General features: G+C 37.2%; 2 protein-coding genes across 2 annotated transcripts; both read right to left on the reverse strand.

Annotated features, from left to right (window-relative positions):
• Positions 1 to 4,738: 4,738 nt before the first annotated feature.
• Positions 4,739 to 5,498, reverse strand: LOC111412430 (40S ribosomal protein S17-like). The gene has a single exon (XM_023043362.1). It carries the CDS (start codon positions 5,385 to 5,387, stop codon positions 4,959 to 4,961), a length of 429 nt encoding a protein of 142 aa, XP_022899130.1. The 5' UTR covers positions 5,388 to 5,498; the 3' UTR covers positions 4,739 to 4,958.
• A 6,809-nt stretch (positions 5,499 to 12,307) lies between these two features.
• Positions 12,308 to 14,719, reverse strand: LOC111412445. Its single transcript, XM_023043384.1, has 4 exons — positions 14,591 to 14,719; positions 13,596 to 13,766; positions 12,847 to 12,906; positions 12,308 to 12,767 (listed from the first exon to the last, which is right to left on the reverse strand). Exons 1-4 carry the CDS (start codon positions 14,657 to 14,659, stop codon positions 12,663 to 12,665), a joined length of 405 nt encoding a protein of 134 aa, XP_022899152.1. The 5' UTR covers positions 14,660 to 14,719; the 3' UTR covers positions 12,308 to 12,662.
• Between the last annotated feature and the right edge of the window lie 2,532 nt (positions 14,720 to 17,251).

The following is a 17,251-nucleotide window of genomic DNA, read 5'->3' on the forward strand; positions in this document are numbered from 1 at the left end:
CTGCCGTTTTGGGTCCGGAGGTACCGATTTCACTTCTAAAGTAGCGCAACGATGTTTGGGACATGATACATGTCCGGGACACGTTGAACGACTCCACGTGCTACGATTTTCATACCACACTTTCCCCTTAGGTCGTTCTTCATTGTCGAGCGGAGTGCAGTGTAGTGTAGTCGGTGGGACTATAGAGAAACTCACTATAGTTCGGACAAATGCGTCGATCGTAACGGCAAAATGTAATTCGAACCTTCGTCCTTCAATTTTCAAGTGCTTACGAGCGTCGTTGCACCAAATGGACACGAAATGAGTAGAAACGTCGCACATAAGTTTTAACGACGAAATGTAATTGGAACCTTCGTCCTTCAATTTTCAAATGCTTACGAGTTTCATTGCACCAAATGGACACGAAATGAGTAGAAACGTAGCCCGTACGTTTGAAACGCCCAGCTGCCGTTTTGGGTCCAGAGGTACCGGCTTCACTCCGAAAGTAGCGCAACGATATTTAGGACATGATACACGTCCGGGACACGTTGAACATCTACACGTGCTATGATTTGCATACCACACTTTCTCCTTAGGTTGTTCTTCATTGTCAAGCGGAGTGTATTGTAGTGTAGTCGGTGGGACTATAGACAAACTCACTATAGTTCGGACAAATGCGTCGATCATAAAGGCAAAATGTAATTCGAACCTTCGTCCTTCAATTTTCAAGTGCTTACGAGCGTCGTTGCACCAAATGGACACGAAATGAGTAGAAACGTCGCCCATAAGTTTGGAACGCCCAGCTGCCGTTATGCGTCCGGAGGTACCGGTTTCACTTCGAAAGTAGCGCAACGATGTTTAGGATATGATACATGTCCGGAACACGTTGAACGACTCCACGTGCCACGATTTTTATACCACACTTTCCCCTTGGATTGTTCTTCATTGTCAAGCGGAGTGTAGTGTAGTCGGTGAAACTATAGAGAAACTCACTATAGTTCGGACAAATGCATCGATCGTAAAGGCAAAATGTAATTCGAACCTTTGTCCTTCAATTTTCAAGTGCTTACGAGCGTCATTGCACCAACTGGACACGAAATGAGTAGAAACGTCGCCCATAAGTTTGAAACGCCCGACTGCCGTTTTGGCTAAACAAACAGTGCTGCTGTCATTTTTATCAGAATCTGACTTACAAATCTATTATAATTCATCAAAATATATCACAATGTAAAGATTAAATAAATGATTAACATCCATCCGTCCGTAACAAACGTGAATGAACAAAAATGAACACGAAATGAGTAGACATAACACCCATACATTTAAAACGACCTGATGCCGTTTTGGTCTGAACAAATTGTGATGCTGTCATATTTATCAAAAATCCGTCTGAAGTAACTATCATACTTTGTCAGACAACTATCACAATATATCAAAAATTATCATAATCTATTATAATTTCAAGATTATGTTAAACAAAAAAGGTTCTATGCATCTGTCAACTAGTGTAGGGCATTTTTGCAAGTCAGACGATTATGGCCCCTCTGGCCACACCTACTACATTTACGAGTCTTTTTTCCCTATCCTCTTGATGGAATTTGACGATTTTTTGGACGTCCACTTTGTCGTCGATTTGAAAGGGGTGATAACACCTTTAGCTGATTGGAGATTTCCCAGTCAGCCTCATTTGCCACTGGATATATACATTCAGCATATGCTTGTTTCCAACTAGCACTGGTATAATAAGGTGAGCACAAACTGTAACAAGATATTCCCTTAAATTTCGCTGCTGCAAGTGCATGTTTGCAAGGAAGCTTTTCCAAATCAAATTCCCTACAACTACAGGTTCTTGCCTCCAAGTTCACGGTATGCATTTCATTCTCAACACCGACATGCAACTCATACTTATTTATTGGTAACACTATCAGTCCCTTTGCATCATTATACTTTTTACGAATTTTATCCTCAATGGGCGGGGTTAGAGTACTTGCACATTCTTCCGCCTCAATGTGTCTCTCATAAAACCATTTCTGTAAAGTTTTTCTTATTTGTTCAACCATAGCAAGTACTGGAAACTCCCGAGCATTCTTGAATAACGAGTTCAAAGATTCTGCATTGTTAGTTGTCATAATATTGTAACGGATTCCTTTGAAATGTGCTCGGGACCAAAATTCATACCCAACTTTCTTTTCTAGGTATTGTCCAACTGCCAGACTTTTACGATATAGATTTGCCATTGATTTTTCAAAATTAATCAAACTATACTCCTTCGCAGTTGCCATAAACAATGGCAGAATATCGGCCTTATGATAATTTGACTTTATGTTTAGTTGTAGATGCCACATGCAACATCTATGATGTGCATAAGGATAAACAATCTTTATAGCGTTACCAATGCTCTCCTTGCGATCAGAAATGAAAACAAGCCCTTCCAACATACCCGTTACATGAAACAACTTATCGAAGAACCAAGTCCATGATGCATCATTTTCAGAATCAACAGTGCCAAATGCAAGAGGGTATATCTGAAGATTTGCATCTTGACACGTGGCAACAAGTAACGTACCTCGAAATTTTGATTTCATAAATGTTCCGTCCACAGAAATGACATGTATCATTGGTGAGTGAAAACCACGTATGCTTGGTCCTAAAGCCATAAAAAAGTATTTGAATCGATTCTCATTATCAACCTCAATGAACGTCATTGTACCGGGATTATTCTTCTTCAGAATATTGCAATACTTGGCCAGTCTATCATAACTAAGATCAGGCGAACCTCTTAATAGCTCTATAGCACATTCTTTAGCCATCCATGCCTTATAATAATTTATATCTATGCCAAACTCCCGATGAATATCATTTTGAATGTTCGAATGTCTATATATAATGTTGGGATCCTCAAACTTCGACATGATATGTTTTCCTATCATCCAACAACTAGCTTGTCTATGATCTTTGTGGCGAACATCCAATGAACAATTATGATAACGTGAATACTTTCGAATTTCAAATTCGTCACTTTCCTTCAATCGTGTTGCCTGCAAACGCCATTTGCAAATTTCCTCAACACATACTACTACATATGTACTCTTATTTGACTTAGTGACCTTAAATTCGAAAAAGTTTCTTACAGCAAGCATTTGTAGTGATGCCTGAAGATCCTTCTTGTTGCGAAAAATTTGGCTAACGTGCACATCATCGACGTCAGGAATCTTAACTGATGTTTCACAAGGATTCGGATAGGCAACAACTTGGGAAATGTCAATGATCTCATCTACCAATGTAAAAGGTGTATTATGAGTAACATTGTCTTCATTTATCACATGAGAATCATCTATGTCGTTTCCATGCACTACTTCTACCCCATCCCAATAATCATCACTTGTAAAGTTCACACAATCGTTTTCACAATTTTGATTACATGGAGACAACGATCGCATATAATTGTCATCGGACTGATCATTTTGCATATACAATTCATCCATCTCCACCGCATTGTTAGTTGCAACAACATTTGAAATACATTCATGATTCTCCTGAACATTTACAATATCAACATTCATGTTTTCTTGATCAACATAAGTCTTTTCTACAAGGGTTACACAAATTGGAACTTTGTCATGCAAAGAAAGAAACCAACTAACATCCATATCGCAAGTAATCTTCATTGGCGAAACTGATAATTTTGCCATGCCGGGAACGAAAAATTTCATCTCGATGTCATACACATTGGGATCAACCTTAACTGCTTTTCGGATTTCGTTATACAACTCTGTATATGAGATTGTTTTTGATACAAAAATATTTGTTGCGGTGTCTTCATCATTCCCTATCCATTTCCAACTCCATTCATCTTCATCACTCTTTTCAAATTTAACAAAATAACAAATAACAATCATTGCACCAGAGTCCATATCTGCAATTCAATAAAAAAATATATATAATATATTACTCCATTAATTGCCAAAACTGAGTACTATGAATCACAACTTCAATAACAAACAAAAGGCTACTCATATTGTTACATAACACATTTCAGCAGAACAAAACGGCATTTCGTAATTTAAAATGTGTATGTGCCGTTTAAATTTATTTATGATAATAAAATGCTATAAAAGAATGGGGAAACAACTAATTTGCCAACAAGTATATCAATACCTCCATTGTCTTATTAAAACGGCAGCCAGCTGAGAAAAAAGAGCACCCAACTACTGAGAAACGGCACCATTAGTTTCAATATTTTACAGCAAATTTTAATTATCCAATTGATTTTTCTCATAGTATACAACTAGAAAATAACAACAAATCTATAATTTTCAATTTATAAAGCTCACCTTCAACTGTGTGAAATCGATTCTTGCTAACCCACCTCCAAAATTTGCACTATTTCATTTGTTCTTGATTCAAGAAAGGGAACTTCAACATGCAATCATTCATTGTAAGCAAGAATAATGCATATGAAGAAGAATACAACTGAATTTGAAGGAGAGTTTAATATGGTGAGAATGGACTTGGAAACGAGAGAAATGAAGGGGATTTAGGGATTTATATTTGGGGATTTGGATAATATTCATTTTCAAATTGGATATTTTAGTCATTTCAACTTAAGGGTATTTAAGACTTTTAATATATAATCAAATAGACTTTAGACTATTTAAACAAAAATTATTGATAAAAGCTATTTTACCAAAGATCAAAGAAATTAATGCACTTAAAATTCATTTGACAAGCTATTTCAATCTTCTTCCAAAGGTTTAAATGAAAAATATAACCTCTGTTTATAAACCTGGAACGGCATTGTCCCAGGTAAAAGACCATAATGCATTAAAATTAGACACAAATTCTTGAAAAGCAAATAATCCCCAGTGTCAATATATAACGAAAAAAGAGTAAAACTAACAATAATCCATTACTAAATAGCATCCAAAAAGTCACATTAACTCAAAAAATTCCAATTCAGATCGTTGCATTCCTGTATATCAGTACCGCCGACCACTGCCGCGGCCGTACGTCATTGCCGGCGCCACATTAATCGGGCCCTGGTCCTCTCTAAGAACAACCCCAGGAAGATCCTTCATTCCAAGAGCCTCCAATAAATCAACAGTCTCCTGATCAACCTCAATACGATCGGTCTTGATGGCAGATTCGGGCGGCACGAAGTCCATCCGGCGCTCGCGCTCCTCCTCCTGCAGTTTCAGGGAGATCCCACGAACGGGTCCCTTCTGGATGCGCTTCATCAGATGGGTCGAGAACCCGGCAATCTTGTTACGAAGGCGCTTTGAAGGGATGATTGCCACCTCCTCCAAGACCTTCTTGTTGGTGTGGAAATCGAGTGTCATCTTCGAGTAGTATCGTTCGATGACCTGACGGGAGGACTTTTTCACTGTCTTCGTGCGCACTCGACCCATTGTCTTGTTTGTTTGGTGGCGTTTCGGGGATGGGAAACGGTGTTAGGGAGGCAGGGGGGATTTTAAGGAGCAGAAGAGAACTAGGGTTTGCGGATGAAGTAGATGGGAGGTTTGTAGTTTATATAGTAATTTGAAATTACACTCAGCTCCCCCTAGAGTATATAAATATCAAAACAGACCTCTGAGTTTTTGTATAATAATTGTGGCCAGAATAATAATAATAATAATAATAATAATAATAATAATAATAATAATAATAATAATAATAATAATAATAAATAATCAGCTTCTCGATTTTGAAAAAATCCATTTGAAACAAACTGTTACTCAATTTTAAAATTAAACTACACTTTAGAATAACGAATAGGTTTTCGGATGAATATGTGTATTTTTGAAGATAATATTAGAAATTAATGATTCCTCGTAGGTAGTGCCCAACACTTTTTTTCTGAGTTAAATGTTTGACTGGCCATTGAACTTTGATACATGTCACGATTTGCTCACTGTCTTTTAAAACTTGTACTACCGGTAATTCAACTTTGTTTCGTCCAACTCCATTGGCCAACGGATGGAAAACATTAGTGAACGTGCACACGTGGCTGACGGCAATTTGACATGTCACGTAAAATTGAAAATTACTGTCACGTAAACGTCAAATAAGTAGGGCCAAACACGTCTTTATCTAACAAACACATTTAAAGTCTTCGAAATTGCCATTTATTCCCAACCCCTAAAACACGTCTTCTTCAACCTGATTGAAGCCCTAACCCCTAAACGGTACTACCCCACGTGAAGGCCCACGAGCACGAATCAGTGCGAAGTGTTGCAACGAGGAGGGCTTGCACATGGAGGGACCACTAGAAGGTAATTGAAAATAAATATTTTTCATTATTTCCATGAATGTGGACAACGAGAACCCGACAAATGAGCAAATTTAATATGCTGTTCAGATTTACATTTAAGCATCGGAATCATGATTCTTTGTATCTTCCTCTGTATTTTGATGAATATGCTCCATGATTTCAACTCCATGATCCTGAAAGGCCCCTTACTGATTTCTATAAAATCGGAATGTACTGTGACAGAACACATCAATATGTATAATTTGAAAAAAAAAATTCATACCATGCATATGTATAATCTGAAAATATTTATAATTAATTTGCTTCCATTCCTGTGTTCACGGTATGTATTTCCATACGTGAATTATAATTTCCTAATTGCTTGTGGTGTATATGTATGTGACAGTATCAGAGGATGATTCAGACTTCGTTGATTCTGAGAACGATGTGGAGGATGAAGACGACACACTGTATAAGCAAAACGTGACTGATGGCATTGAGATGGGGTTGGATGGCCATGATCAATTTCAAGATGAACAGGGAAAGTGCAACGATATGGAAGTAGACGACTTGGAATATCCGACAGAGGAGTTATTATCACAATGCTCATCAGATGACGAGGGTAGGTTTCGATTTCCTCAATTTTCTACTGAGACCGATATGAAAAACCCCACAATTTGAGGTAGGCCAGATTTTTAACTTAGCAGTCGAGTTTAGGGAGGCGGTTAGAACTTATGGTGCATTGAATGGATATAATGTGAAGTTTACGAAGAACGAGGAGAGGCGAGATGCAAAGTTGGGTGTAAATGGAGAATATGGGCTTCCTCGTTTGACGACACTGACACATTACAGGTGATATCAGACCATAAATGTAGTCGGGATTCAGTGTTATAGACACTGCAACTAGGAGTTCCTGACACATCTTTACCTTGAGCAGTTCAAAGCAAACCCCGATTGAAAAATGGAGCTAATTTTAGCGAAAGTTAAAAAAGACCTACGCACAGACGTAAGTAAAAATGTTGCGTGGAAGATGAAAAGATATGTTAGAGAAGTATTAGTCGGGACTATGTAAGACCAGTTTGAACGATTGAGGTCTTATGCTGTCGAAGTACTTCGAACAAATGCTGGTTCTATTGTCATCATAGCTTTACAACAGCAAGTGTTTCAGGGGATGTATGTATGCTTCAATGGTTGTAAGATGGGCTTTAGAAATGGTTGTAGGAGGGTGGTTGGCGTTGATAGTTGCCACTTACAAGGTTGCTTTGGAGGAATTTTGCTAACTGCAGTTGGCCTAGACAATAACGATTGCATCTACCCTATTGCTTACACAGTTGTTCAAAAGGAAAACACACTGACTTGGCGATGGTTTATGACTTATCTTGCAGAGGATATTGAAATTGGAAATGGCAGAGGGTGGACATTGATGACAAATAGGCATAAAGGTACGCAAAATGTGACAAATGAGTTGTTTCCTGAGGTCGAGCATCGATTTTGTGTACGACATGTGTACACAAATTTTTTTCAGTGCCGATTTCAAGGTAAAGACTCTAAAAAGTTATATTTGGCAGGCTGCAAAGTCAACCACTATCCCTGACTACAAACATTGGATGCAACAAATCCGTAACATCAGTGAGGACGCATATAAATGGTTAATGGAGAGTCCTCCTCAAGAATGGACTAGATCACACTTCTCTTTCCATTCAAATAGTGATATATTATTGAATAACATATGCGAAGTGACAAGACCTTGAGGAGTGATAGGGAGAAGATGATTTAGACGATGCTCACTTCAATGCAATTGGTCTTCATGACAAGAATTAGAAAGCGTCGAGACACGATGATGAGGTACAATGGTAGTTTGTGTCCAAAAATTAGAAAGAAGCTTAACAATAAAGCTGACCGCTCACGTGAGTGCACCTTACACTAATCTAGCGGGCCGAAATGGCAAGTAGATTGTAGCTCTGGCACATATGTGGTGATCTACTAGAGCGGAGTTGTGCATGTAAGGAGTGGGAGCTTACTGGCATACCATGCATGCATGCAGTTGCAGTGATAAGAGAATGTAGGAACTATCCAGAAGAATATGTTGACAGTTGCTATTCAGTTGAAACATACATGTGGTGCTATGATAACATCCTCAACCCAATTAACGGGATGAAATTATGGCCGGAGTTGGACATGGCTGCTATCATTCCCCCATCATGGGTTGTTCGGCGAAAGGGAAAGAGGCAAAAAAATAGAAAGAACGAAGATGTAGTAGTGCATTCACAAGAGAAAACATACATGAGAAAAAATGGACGATTGAAGATGACTTGTTCAGAATGCGGACTACGTGGCCACAATGAGCGATACCATTCTAGGCCAGATGCTCCATCAGATGTGAGTACCAATAGTCCATTTACAATTTCGAATGGAATATATCAGCATCTAGCTATATTTTCATTTCCACGGGATTGGTTCGAAGGCAACTTGGAATCTGTTGACACACAGTGCAACACACACGTGCATGCCAGAGTATGTGAAATAGTTTTTCGTGATATAATGTAGTCTTTGTTCTGAGATTGTCGCATTTAATGTAGTTAACCATTTGAAATGTAATGGTAGGGTAAAATGGTTGCCATTGGTGGAAAGGGTTCTTCTTCAGCAGGTAACACCACAAGGCAAAGTTCTTTTTATTTTATGTTGACACCAATGGTTATACGTGAAGCGGGAAGGGATCATATTGCACCCGGTTTGATAGTGACGATGCCTATTAGTGATGAACATGAAGCTGGTCAACCTATAGAGGATACTGTGGCAAATGTGGAAGTAGACTTCAAAGAAATGGTTGACAAGAACTGCGAGAGGGCACAAAAATGTGATGGCAGAAAGCGAAAGTGATAGAAATCTGTAAATTTGTTTTGAATTGGACACATGACATGAACCAAATGTCTATTTTGCTAAATCCGTAAATTTATGTGGATAACAACCCAGTGTTGTAATATTCTATTTTGCTACATATGTATGTAGATTCTTCATGTTCTAGTGCCGGTTATGGTTAATATTATTATGAATTCCTTGTCTTCATATAGTTCGTTTTGTTTATTAGTGAGGAATTATGTATTTGATTCATTATAAATATTTTGCTTTTTGGCCGGGATGGACTCCTTCAATTGAATGATTGTTCTAAAAGAGCTTGGTCTTGCATTTGCTAGAATGTATTCTCTTGAGCATACTGCTAGTGCTCATCTTATCAGCTAGTGGAACGAATATTCTGTACTACTAAGAGCAACTAATAATTGGAAATTAATTGTAAAATTTAAGCAAGAAAACATTGTACCTGATGCTGCTACATAATTACTTTTCATAAGTCACAGGAATTAGCATAAAATTACCATCACAGGAATTAGCATGAAATTACCATCATAGGAATTAGCCAAAATGTCTCCAACATAGTCATTTCCTAATAAGCTACACATGACATACACCAAACATAACTTAAACCTAAGCTACTCCCTACTACACAAACATAAAAATGACCCTAGAACTAAAACACACACACCTTATGTTGATCCCTTTCCCTTGTGCATTGTTATGTTAAAGGATATCTCCACATCCTTCTCTTTGGTTATGGTCGCAAATATCTTGAACATGGACAACAAATCTTCTCCTTCAATTGCATCAGTTTTTCCCTCGATGAGGAAGCATCATTCCATTCAAAAAAATCCACAGTCTCTTGTGCAACATAAGAACAATCGTCCTATATTTTTAGTATTCTTTTCGACCTCCATACATTTCACGAATCCCAACCCACATTCTGGACATCGTCACTTCGATGGGAAATTCGACAAGTAGTGTTCGGGCTTCCTACAACTGTGATAAATGCCCTTGTTCTTCCCAGTCATTGTAATCTCTTCTTCCTGATCGACATGATTCAGTAAACAAAAACCCACATTAGCACAATTTAACTCAAAAATCATGTTATATATGAATTCAAATTCAATAACAAGTTTCCCACGCCATGTACATAAATTTCAATGAAAAACATGCAGCTAAGCCGACTGGTGTATCCCTCCAGTAATCTCCATAGATCCAAATTAAATTTCTTCTTTTTGAACGGCAATTTATGCATGAGAGCTTACGTTCAGGAGTAGCTAAAAAAATTTCCCGTCATTGTATCAACTACGAGGATTGGAGAAATCGATTATGCTCAACTCTTGTCGAGAACTTACCCAAATATTTCACGTAATAGCGTCTTCTTTGACGGCCTTTGGCGACGGAAGATGCTGGTCGAATTTTTGGCCTCCACAATTCGCTACGTTCAAACCCACATTAGCACAATTTAACTCAAAAATCATGTTATATATGAATTCAAATTCAATAACAAGTTTCCCACGCCATGTACATAAATTTCAATGAAAAACATGCAGCTAAGCCGACTGGTGTATCCCTCCAGTAATCTCCATAGATCCAAATTAAATTTCTTCTTTTTGAACGGCAATTTATGCATGAGAGCTTACGTTCAGGAGTAGCTAAAAAAATTTCCCGTCATTGTATCAACTACGAGGATTGGAGAAATCGATTATGCTCAACTCTTGTCGAGAACTTACCCAAATATTTCACGTAATAGCGTCTTCTTTGACGGCCTTTGGCGACGGAAGATGCTGGTCGAATTTTTGGCCTCCACAATTCGCTACGTTCACCTAGGGCTTGCTTCCTTCAGAGTTGGGGATTTTCCTTCAAACAGCAATTTTGAAGCAGAATACGAGAGGAGAGAAGGCAATTTTGAAGACTTTAAATGTGTTTGTTAGATAAAGACTTGTTTGGCATTGCTTATTTGGCGTTTACATGGTAGTAATTTTCAATTTAACGTGACATGTCAAATTGCCGTAGGCAATGTGTGCACGTTCACTGACGTTTTCCATCCGGTGGCCAATGCAATTGGATGGAGCAAAGTTGAATGGCCAGTGGGACAAGTTTCAAAAGACAGTGAGTAAACCGTGACATGTACCAAAGTTCAATGGCCAGTCAAACATTTAACTCATTTTTTTCTAAAAAAAATTGAAATTCATATAAAGATTAATGAATTATCTAAATATGTTAATTGTGAGACCAAGTCGAGTTGAATTGCCTCGTAAGTTCAAGCCAAAAGCTCGAATTGACGTCCAAACTTTGTCGTTTGGGTTAATTTCCACCTCCCCTCCAACAAAAATTTAAAAAAAAAAATGCGAGACCCTAAATGACGTTTTCTTCTTTCATTTAAGCCTCAAACTTCAGCCCCAAATCAAATCTAGCCCATACTCCCTTCCAGTAGTGTTATACATAATATTTGGTTTGATAGGAGATATAACGAGTATCATTCACCACTCATTTCTATTTATTTATAAACAGTTACAAAACATAAACTTTTCCATTGTAACTAACGGCAATGAATTTTCTACTTTTGACATGTAACATATCAAGCCTCTGTAATCAAACTGTTATATCATACGTACTATCCGTTTTGATAGATCTCGTGCCCATTTTGTTTTCACAACTTTCTATCACATCTCCAAAAATTTGAACCTAAGACCTTTCTCTTGTGAGAGATTTGAGTATCGATTGAAATCTTTTGTAAAGCGGTCTTAGGTTCGAATATTAGGAACGTCACAGAAAGTCAATAGGGGTAAAATGAACACGTTGTACTAACGCAAATAGTTCGTAATGCTTATGCATCAACGTTCCAATAAAAATACTTACATGCTTCAAAAACTCCAGGTTCAATGGGATAAATGCATTATAAAAGGACAAATTTTAGCATACGGGACTGCTACGATTGGTTAAGAACTTGCTTTGGGGAAAAACGTATTAGTAGCTTATATGTCATGGGAATGTTACAATTCTAAAGATGCAAAACTCATTATTGAGCGTTTGGTATATGAAGATATTATACTTTTTTTTTCATATACAAAAATATGAGATTCAAATTCATGTGACAAACCAACGTCCTAAAAGGATCACTAACAAAATACCACATTTAGAAGCTCATTTACTCCGCAATTTAAACAAAAATGGAATTGTGATGCTAGGATCTTGGCTCGTTACGGCATAAAGCGCTAGTACAAAATTAGGTCTTTGGACCACTTCATTAAACATATAAATTGATATTATTTACAAATAAAAATAAATACTTACGGTACTTCAAAATAATTAAACCACGCTGATCAAATCTTGGATACCTTTTACATGTTCGAAAAAAGACTGAACAAAGATCATATTCTACTAAACTACAACGAACGGAAGGTGTAAGAGAAATGTCCAGTTTGTGAAAATCATATATTTATTAACTGAATTTAAGACGTAAACCAGGCAACGCAGTGAGTAAATACCCAGAGTGCAAGACACTCGGAATGAACTTCTATAAGCCAAACTGTGAAACTGGATTCAGAATAAAACTAAGCAGAAAATGTGGGGGTTATTCCTCTGGACTTTCGTTGGGTTTCACCTCGTCTTCCATTTCCTTTACTTTCTCAAGCTGCCTCAAGAGATCTAACCTTTCAGGTCCGTAAGTGGAAGGTATCTGCCAAGAACAATTCAAATATGGATTGGACTTCATGCAGGAAATTAAACAATAAGCTCAGGGAGCAATGCGTACACACCAGTGATGGTACATATCGTTGTATTGCAGCCAGTATAGCAGCATGCCCTACTGCAGTAACCTGCAAGATGTATTTAACTCAGCAATGTCAGTTTATGCACACATCAAGTTCTACGAGAAAGAAAGATATGCCTCATCAATGGATGTAAATCCGCATTTTGCTTGAAGTGTGAGCAAACCATTTTTCTCATATGACAAGAAGCCAGATTAATGCAAACTAATCAGGAGAGGACTAACCTACTGCATCACTGTAAGTTCAAGCAAATACATTTAATCAGAGCCAGGCAAAGACAAGGTCCTGTGGTCAAGCTAATAACATTTCATTGACAACGCAGGCCAGAGGAACATTATATTAGGCCGTATAATTGTCAATGTTTTTCATCCTTCTGTTTTACTTTCCTGTCCATCCAAATGGAACGTTCCTCGAGAATAATCAGTGAATCTCGTGTCAATGTTTGTGCAAAGCACAGCAGTCAAGTAGTACATAATTACAAGAAAAAGGAAGACGATGAATAGGTGAAATATTTTTAGCACAGAAAGCAGTGATGAGTATGCAAGAAGAGTGAATTTGATTACGATTAACTATTTGCTTATGAGTTTTACCCAATTGAGCAAGTATTTCTACTAGGCACCTCTGATTAATGATGATTTCATACTCGTATAATTGACTCAAAATTTATAAGAATCTCATTTAAAGGCGAGCCCTCTCACCAATACACATACAGTTAAGATAAGAATTTTAGGGCTTACTGGAAGGAGCATGAGAAAGCCAATTGGAACTACTGAAGCCAAATCAGTTAACGTTCTTTGGAGAGCTTGCTTTTCTTTCTCTGTTAATTCATCCCCTATTAGAACCCTCCTCAGCAGTCCCATAGCAGTGCCAACGTCAATGGCTAGAAGCCGAGTGCCTTGCCAAACATCCTGGTCATGAACATCGAAACTTTCACTAAGAGATTGCAAGTTAGCAAACGTCGTAATTAAACTATCCCTTACTTTGACAAGAAAAGAAACTTCAGGATAACTCGCTATCTTGTATGAGATGTGTATTCACTACTCACTATCTTGTATAAGATGAGGATACGCTTCTTTAAAGTATACTAATATTTAGAGTTTGCAACAGATATATTTTTGTTGCTTCACATTCCTGTCCGAACTTGGCTCGAAACTAATTTACTAGAAGAGTAGCTATAAATTCGAACATCAAAAACCCACCACGGAGGTCCATAGAATCCAAAGAGTGAGAGAGAGAAGAACGTAAGATATATGTTCCAATGGGCTTGAACAACTACTGTCTTTACAGACGCATTACTCCAGAAAAGTTAAAAGCAGTTCTTTAGATCTTATTGGGAGCATTCATATCCTTTTTCCATATATGTTTCCTTCAATTGATAAGTTATAAGAATTATGCGAGATATAAAAATCATAAGAAAATATACGAATTAGTAAAAAAATAAATATACGAGTTAATTTTGAATAAGATAATTTTGAGCCCCCGTTTGATTCTCATTCTTTGGCCACAAAAATAAAAAATATGATCGTTATCCATCACATCAAGCCACCATATTTGACTTCTATTTCTTGTGTGGGTCTCGTAACGACTATATTTTTTATTATCGCTCCTACAAAATTGGGTACTAAACGGGGCCTAAATAAGTTTTATTTATTTCAAACTATAAATAATTTCATTGGCCTGGCATAATACACACCAATTTCATTTGTCCAATAAAGAATAGTAACATTCTTACCGTGCTTGTTTCTTTCAGCTTATCCAATGATTTCTCAACTATACTTCCTTTCTTCGAAATCTGAACCATTTGAGCACCTTTAGCTTCATTACTGTAATTCAAAGCATCATCTCTTGTATGAATTTCTTCCTGAATGAAATAAAATGGATTAACCTCATAAAATAAAGTAGGTAATTGAAACCTATACGAGTACAGAGAAATTTTGACAACTAGGAAGTTGAACACATGAACTCGCTTGTTGACTCTAACAGAAGTCAAAACAGCCCAAAGATACTACATTATATACAAGGTGTTTCCATAAATTTTGTTTAGGCCACTCTCTTCTAGAAATGAAACAAAGAATAGACAAAATATTAGGGCTCTGCAGAATTAATATTACGACTTGTTTCAAAAGTAGTTTCTTGCAACTGTGTCCGACACAAAAGCAACAGAGCTTAGAAACTGCAAAATTAGTTTGAACACATTTCATTAACATCTAAACATTTTTCAAGAATATAAATGGCATTGAAATATTTAAGGGGAAATATTATAACAATAATTTCACAATCATGGGCAAAGTTGCCACAAGCAGTGAAAAAGAACCACTCGCTCTAAAATCAAAAATGAAGCATAGAGCGAATGCCTACTATCGGGGAAAAAGAGGTCAAAGAATTATCACACCAAATCCACTAATTTTGCAAACTTGAAAGCTGAGATTTTGATCAGTAAATGGGACTGAATGAACTGACAGATCTAAGACCATAGGATTCTCAGAATAAGGTCTCACGTTCTAAGTTGGGTACATGTTTTGTATACCAGTATACGAGAGTATATTGTATTCAATATTGGACTAGGAAAGAAAGGAAAATAAACTGCTCAGTAGGGAAATAACTCAAGGTCTTTATTTTATGAACCTAAAGAAAACTACATATCCATTGCAGAATATTGTCATGGTTATTGTCTATATGTATATCAAAGAGTTAAAATTTTATGCCATGGTCTAGGACGGTGTGTGAATTGCAGTACGGGTAATTAACTTTGTGGCTAGATGGACACTGATGTCTGATAGGAACTCCATATGTCCACAGGGAATCTTCACATAATATCTCACCAGTTCAAATGCCTGATTAACTTTTCTCATAACAACATTTCAACTAAATATGGGTAATGTTATAACATAAGTACACAGCTATCATTATATCAAGCTTGGTTGAGCAAAGTCAAACAATGGCTACCAAATTACAAAGTTCATAATATTTGTTTAATAACCTCATGTAAAAGCTCAAGCTTTCAGAAAGCCAAAAAACTCATTTACTGTTTGTTCTGCAATTTAGTCAAGTTCTACATAATCGTGAATATACATGCAAGATTTTTCATATCACCAAAAAGTTTTCTTATTTTCTTCTAAGTTTATTGATGTCACTTCTCATGACAAAAAAGACTCAGTGAATTTGAAACCACAGAGAGTTTTCATATCACCAAAAAGTTTTCTTCTTTTCTAGTAAGTTTATTCATGTCACTTCTCATTACATAAAAGACTCAGTGAATTTGAAACTACAAAAAGTGAAATGCGACAGAAGCATCAAGCAAAATGGACACCCTTTTACTATTCTCCATAGAATCGAAGCCTGAAGTTATCATTGTTCTTAATACTACCAAATTTGTAATCAAAAGGTGGTTGATGGTTTTATTTCACCATATATAGATCATTTTCAAGAAATTTTTTTGAAATAAATGACCAATAGGAGAAACTGTGGAAAACCGGATCATATCATAGAAGAAGGAAAGATTTGATTAGATTAATTTAAATTATTTCCTTACCATGATTAGTGTTGTATAGTATATTAATTGATTTTTTCCTTATTAGAAGTTTCCTTTTCTATAGTCACCTTCATAGTATAAATTGTAATTAGTGACTTTGTATAATTATCAGAAATAAGAAAAACATTCAGCTTTTCTTCATGGTATCAGAGCTAGGTTAGAAAACCTAACCAAGCTATGGCCGAGACAGCTACAAACAACGAAGGGTCTATGACCTCTGAATCTGAATCAGAGGTCACGTCTGCCATGAGTACGTGAGGAATTGAGAATTCATCCTCCAACTAACGATAGAAAAATTGAACGAGAAGAACTACTGAGAATGGGCACAATCAATAAAATTAATAGTCGATGGAAAAGGAAAACTTGGTTACCTAACCGGAGAGACTAAGATGCCGGCCTCAACCAACGCTACTCTTCACCAAAAATGGAAGTTGGAGAACTCGATGGTGACTGCTTGACTTGTCAATTCCATAAAGCCCTCGATCGGAAGAACTTATCTTTTCCTTCCAACAGCAAAGGACGTCTGGGAGGCAGTGAAAGAAATGTATTCAGATGCAGAAAATGCCTCTAAAATTTTTGGAATTAAATCAAAATTGTGGCAAACAAAGCAAAGGGATCGAGAGGTGACAGACTACTACTCGGAGATGACTGGGTTGTGGCAGGAATTGGATTTGAGTACGGAGGAGTGGACATGCTCGGATAACAGTGTGCAATACACAAAAAAAACTTGAAAACGAGAGTGTACGAATTCCTAGCGGGCCTCCGCCGTGATCTCGACGATGTTCGTGGCCGGATTCTAAGCCGGCGACCTCTTCCCCCGCCACAGGAAGTCTTTGCAGAGGTAAGAAGGGAGGAAGCACG

This window comes from Olea europaea, chromosome 2 (genome assembly GCF_002742605.1).
Source record: "Olea europaea var. sylvestris chromosome 2, O_europaea_v1, whole genome shotgun sequence".
Lineage (NCBI taxonomy): Eukaryota > Viridiplantae > Streptophyta > Magnoliopsida > Lamiales > Oleaceae > Olea > Olea europaea.

What these genes read in the sequence shown, in the direction of transcription:
- LOC111412430 (XM_023043362.1), bottom strand. Translation starts at nt 5,387, where the DNA reads ATGGGTCGAGTGCGCACGAAGACAGTGAAAAAGTCCTCCCGTCAGGTC.
- LOC111412445 (XM_023043384.1), bottom strand. Translation starts at nt 14,659, where the DNA reads ATGGTTCAGATTTCGAAGAAAGGAAGTATAGTTGAGAAATCATTGGAT. An exon ending in AGCTGAAAGAAACAAGCACG is followed by an intron (nt 13,767 to 14,590) that starts GTAAGAATGTTA and finishes GTTCATGACCAG; the next exon opens with GATGTTTGGCAAGGCACTCG. An exon ending in AACGATATGTACCATCACTG is followed by an intron (nt 12,768 to 12,846) that starts GTGTGTACGCAT and finishes TGTTCTTGGCAG; the next exon opens with ATACCTTCCACTTACGGACC.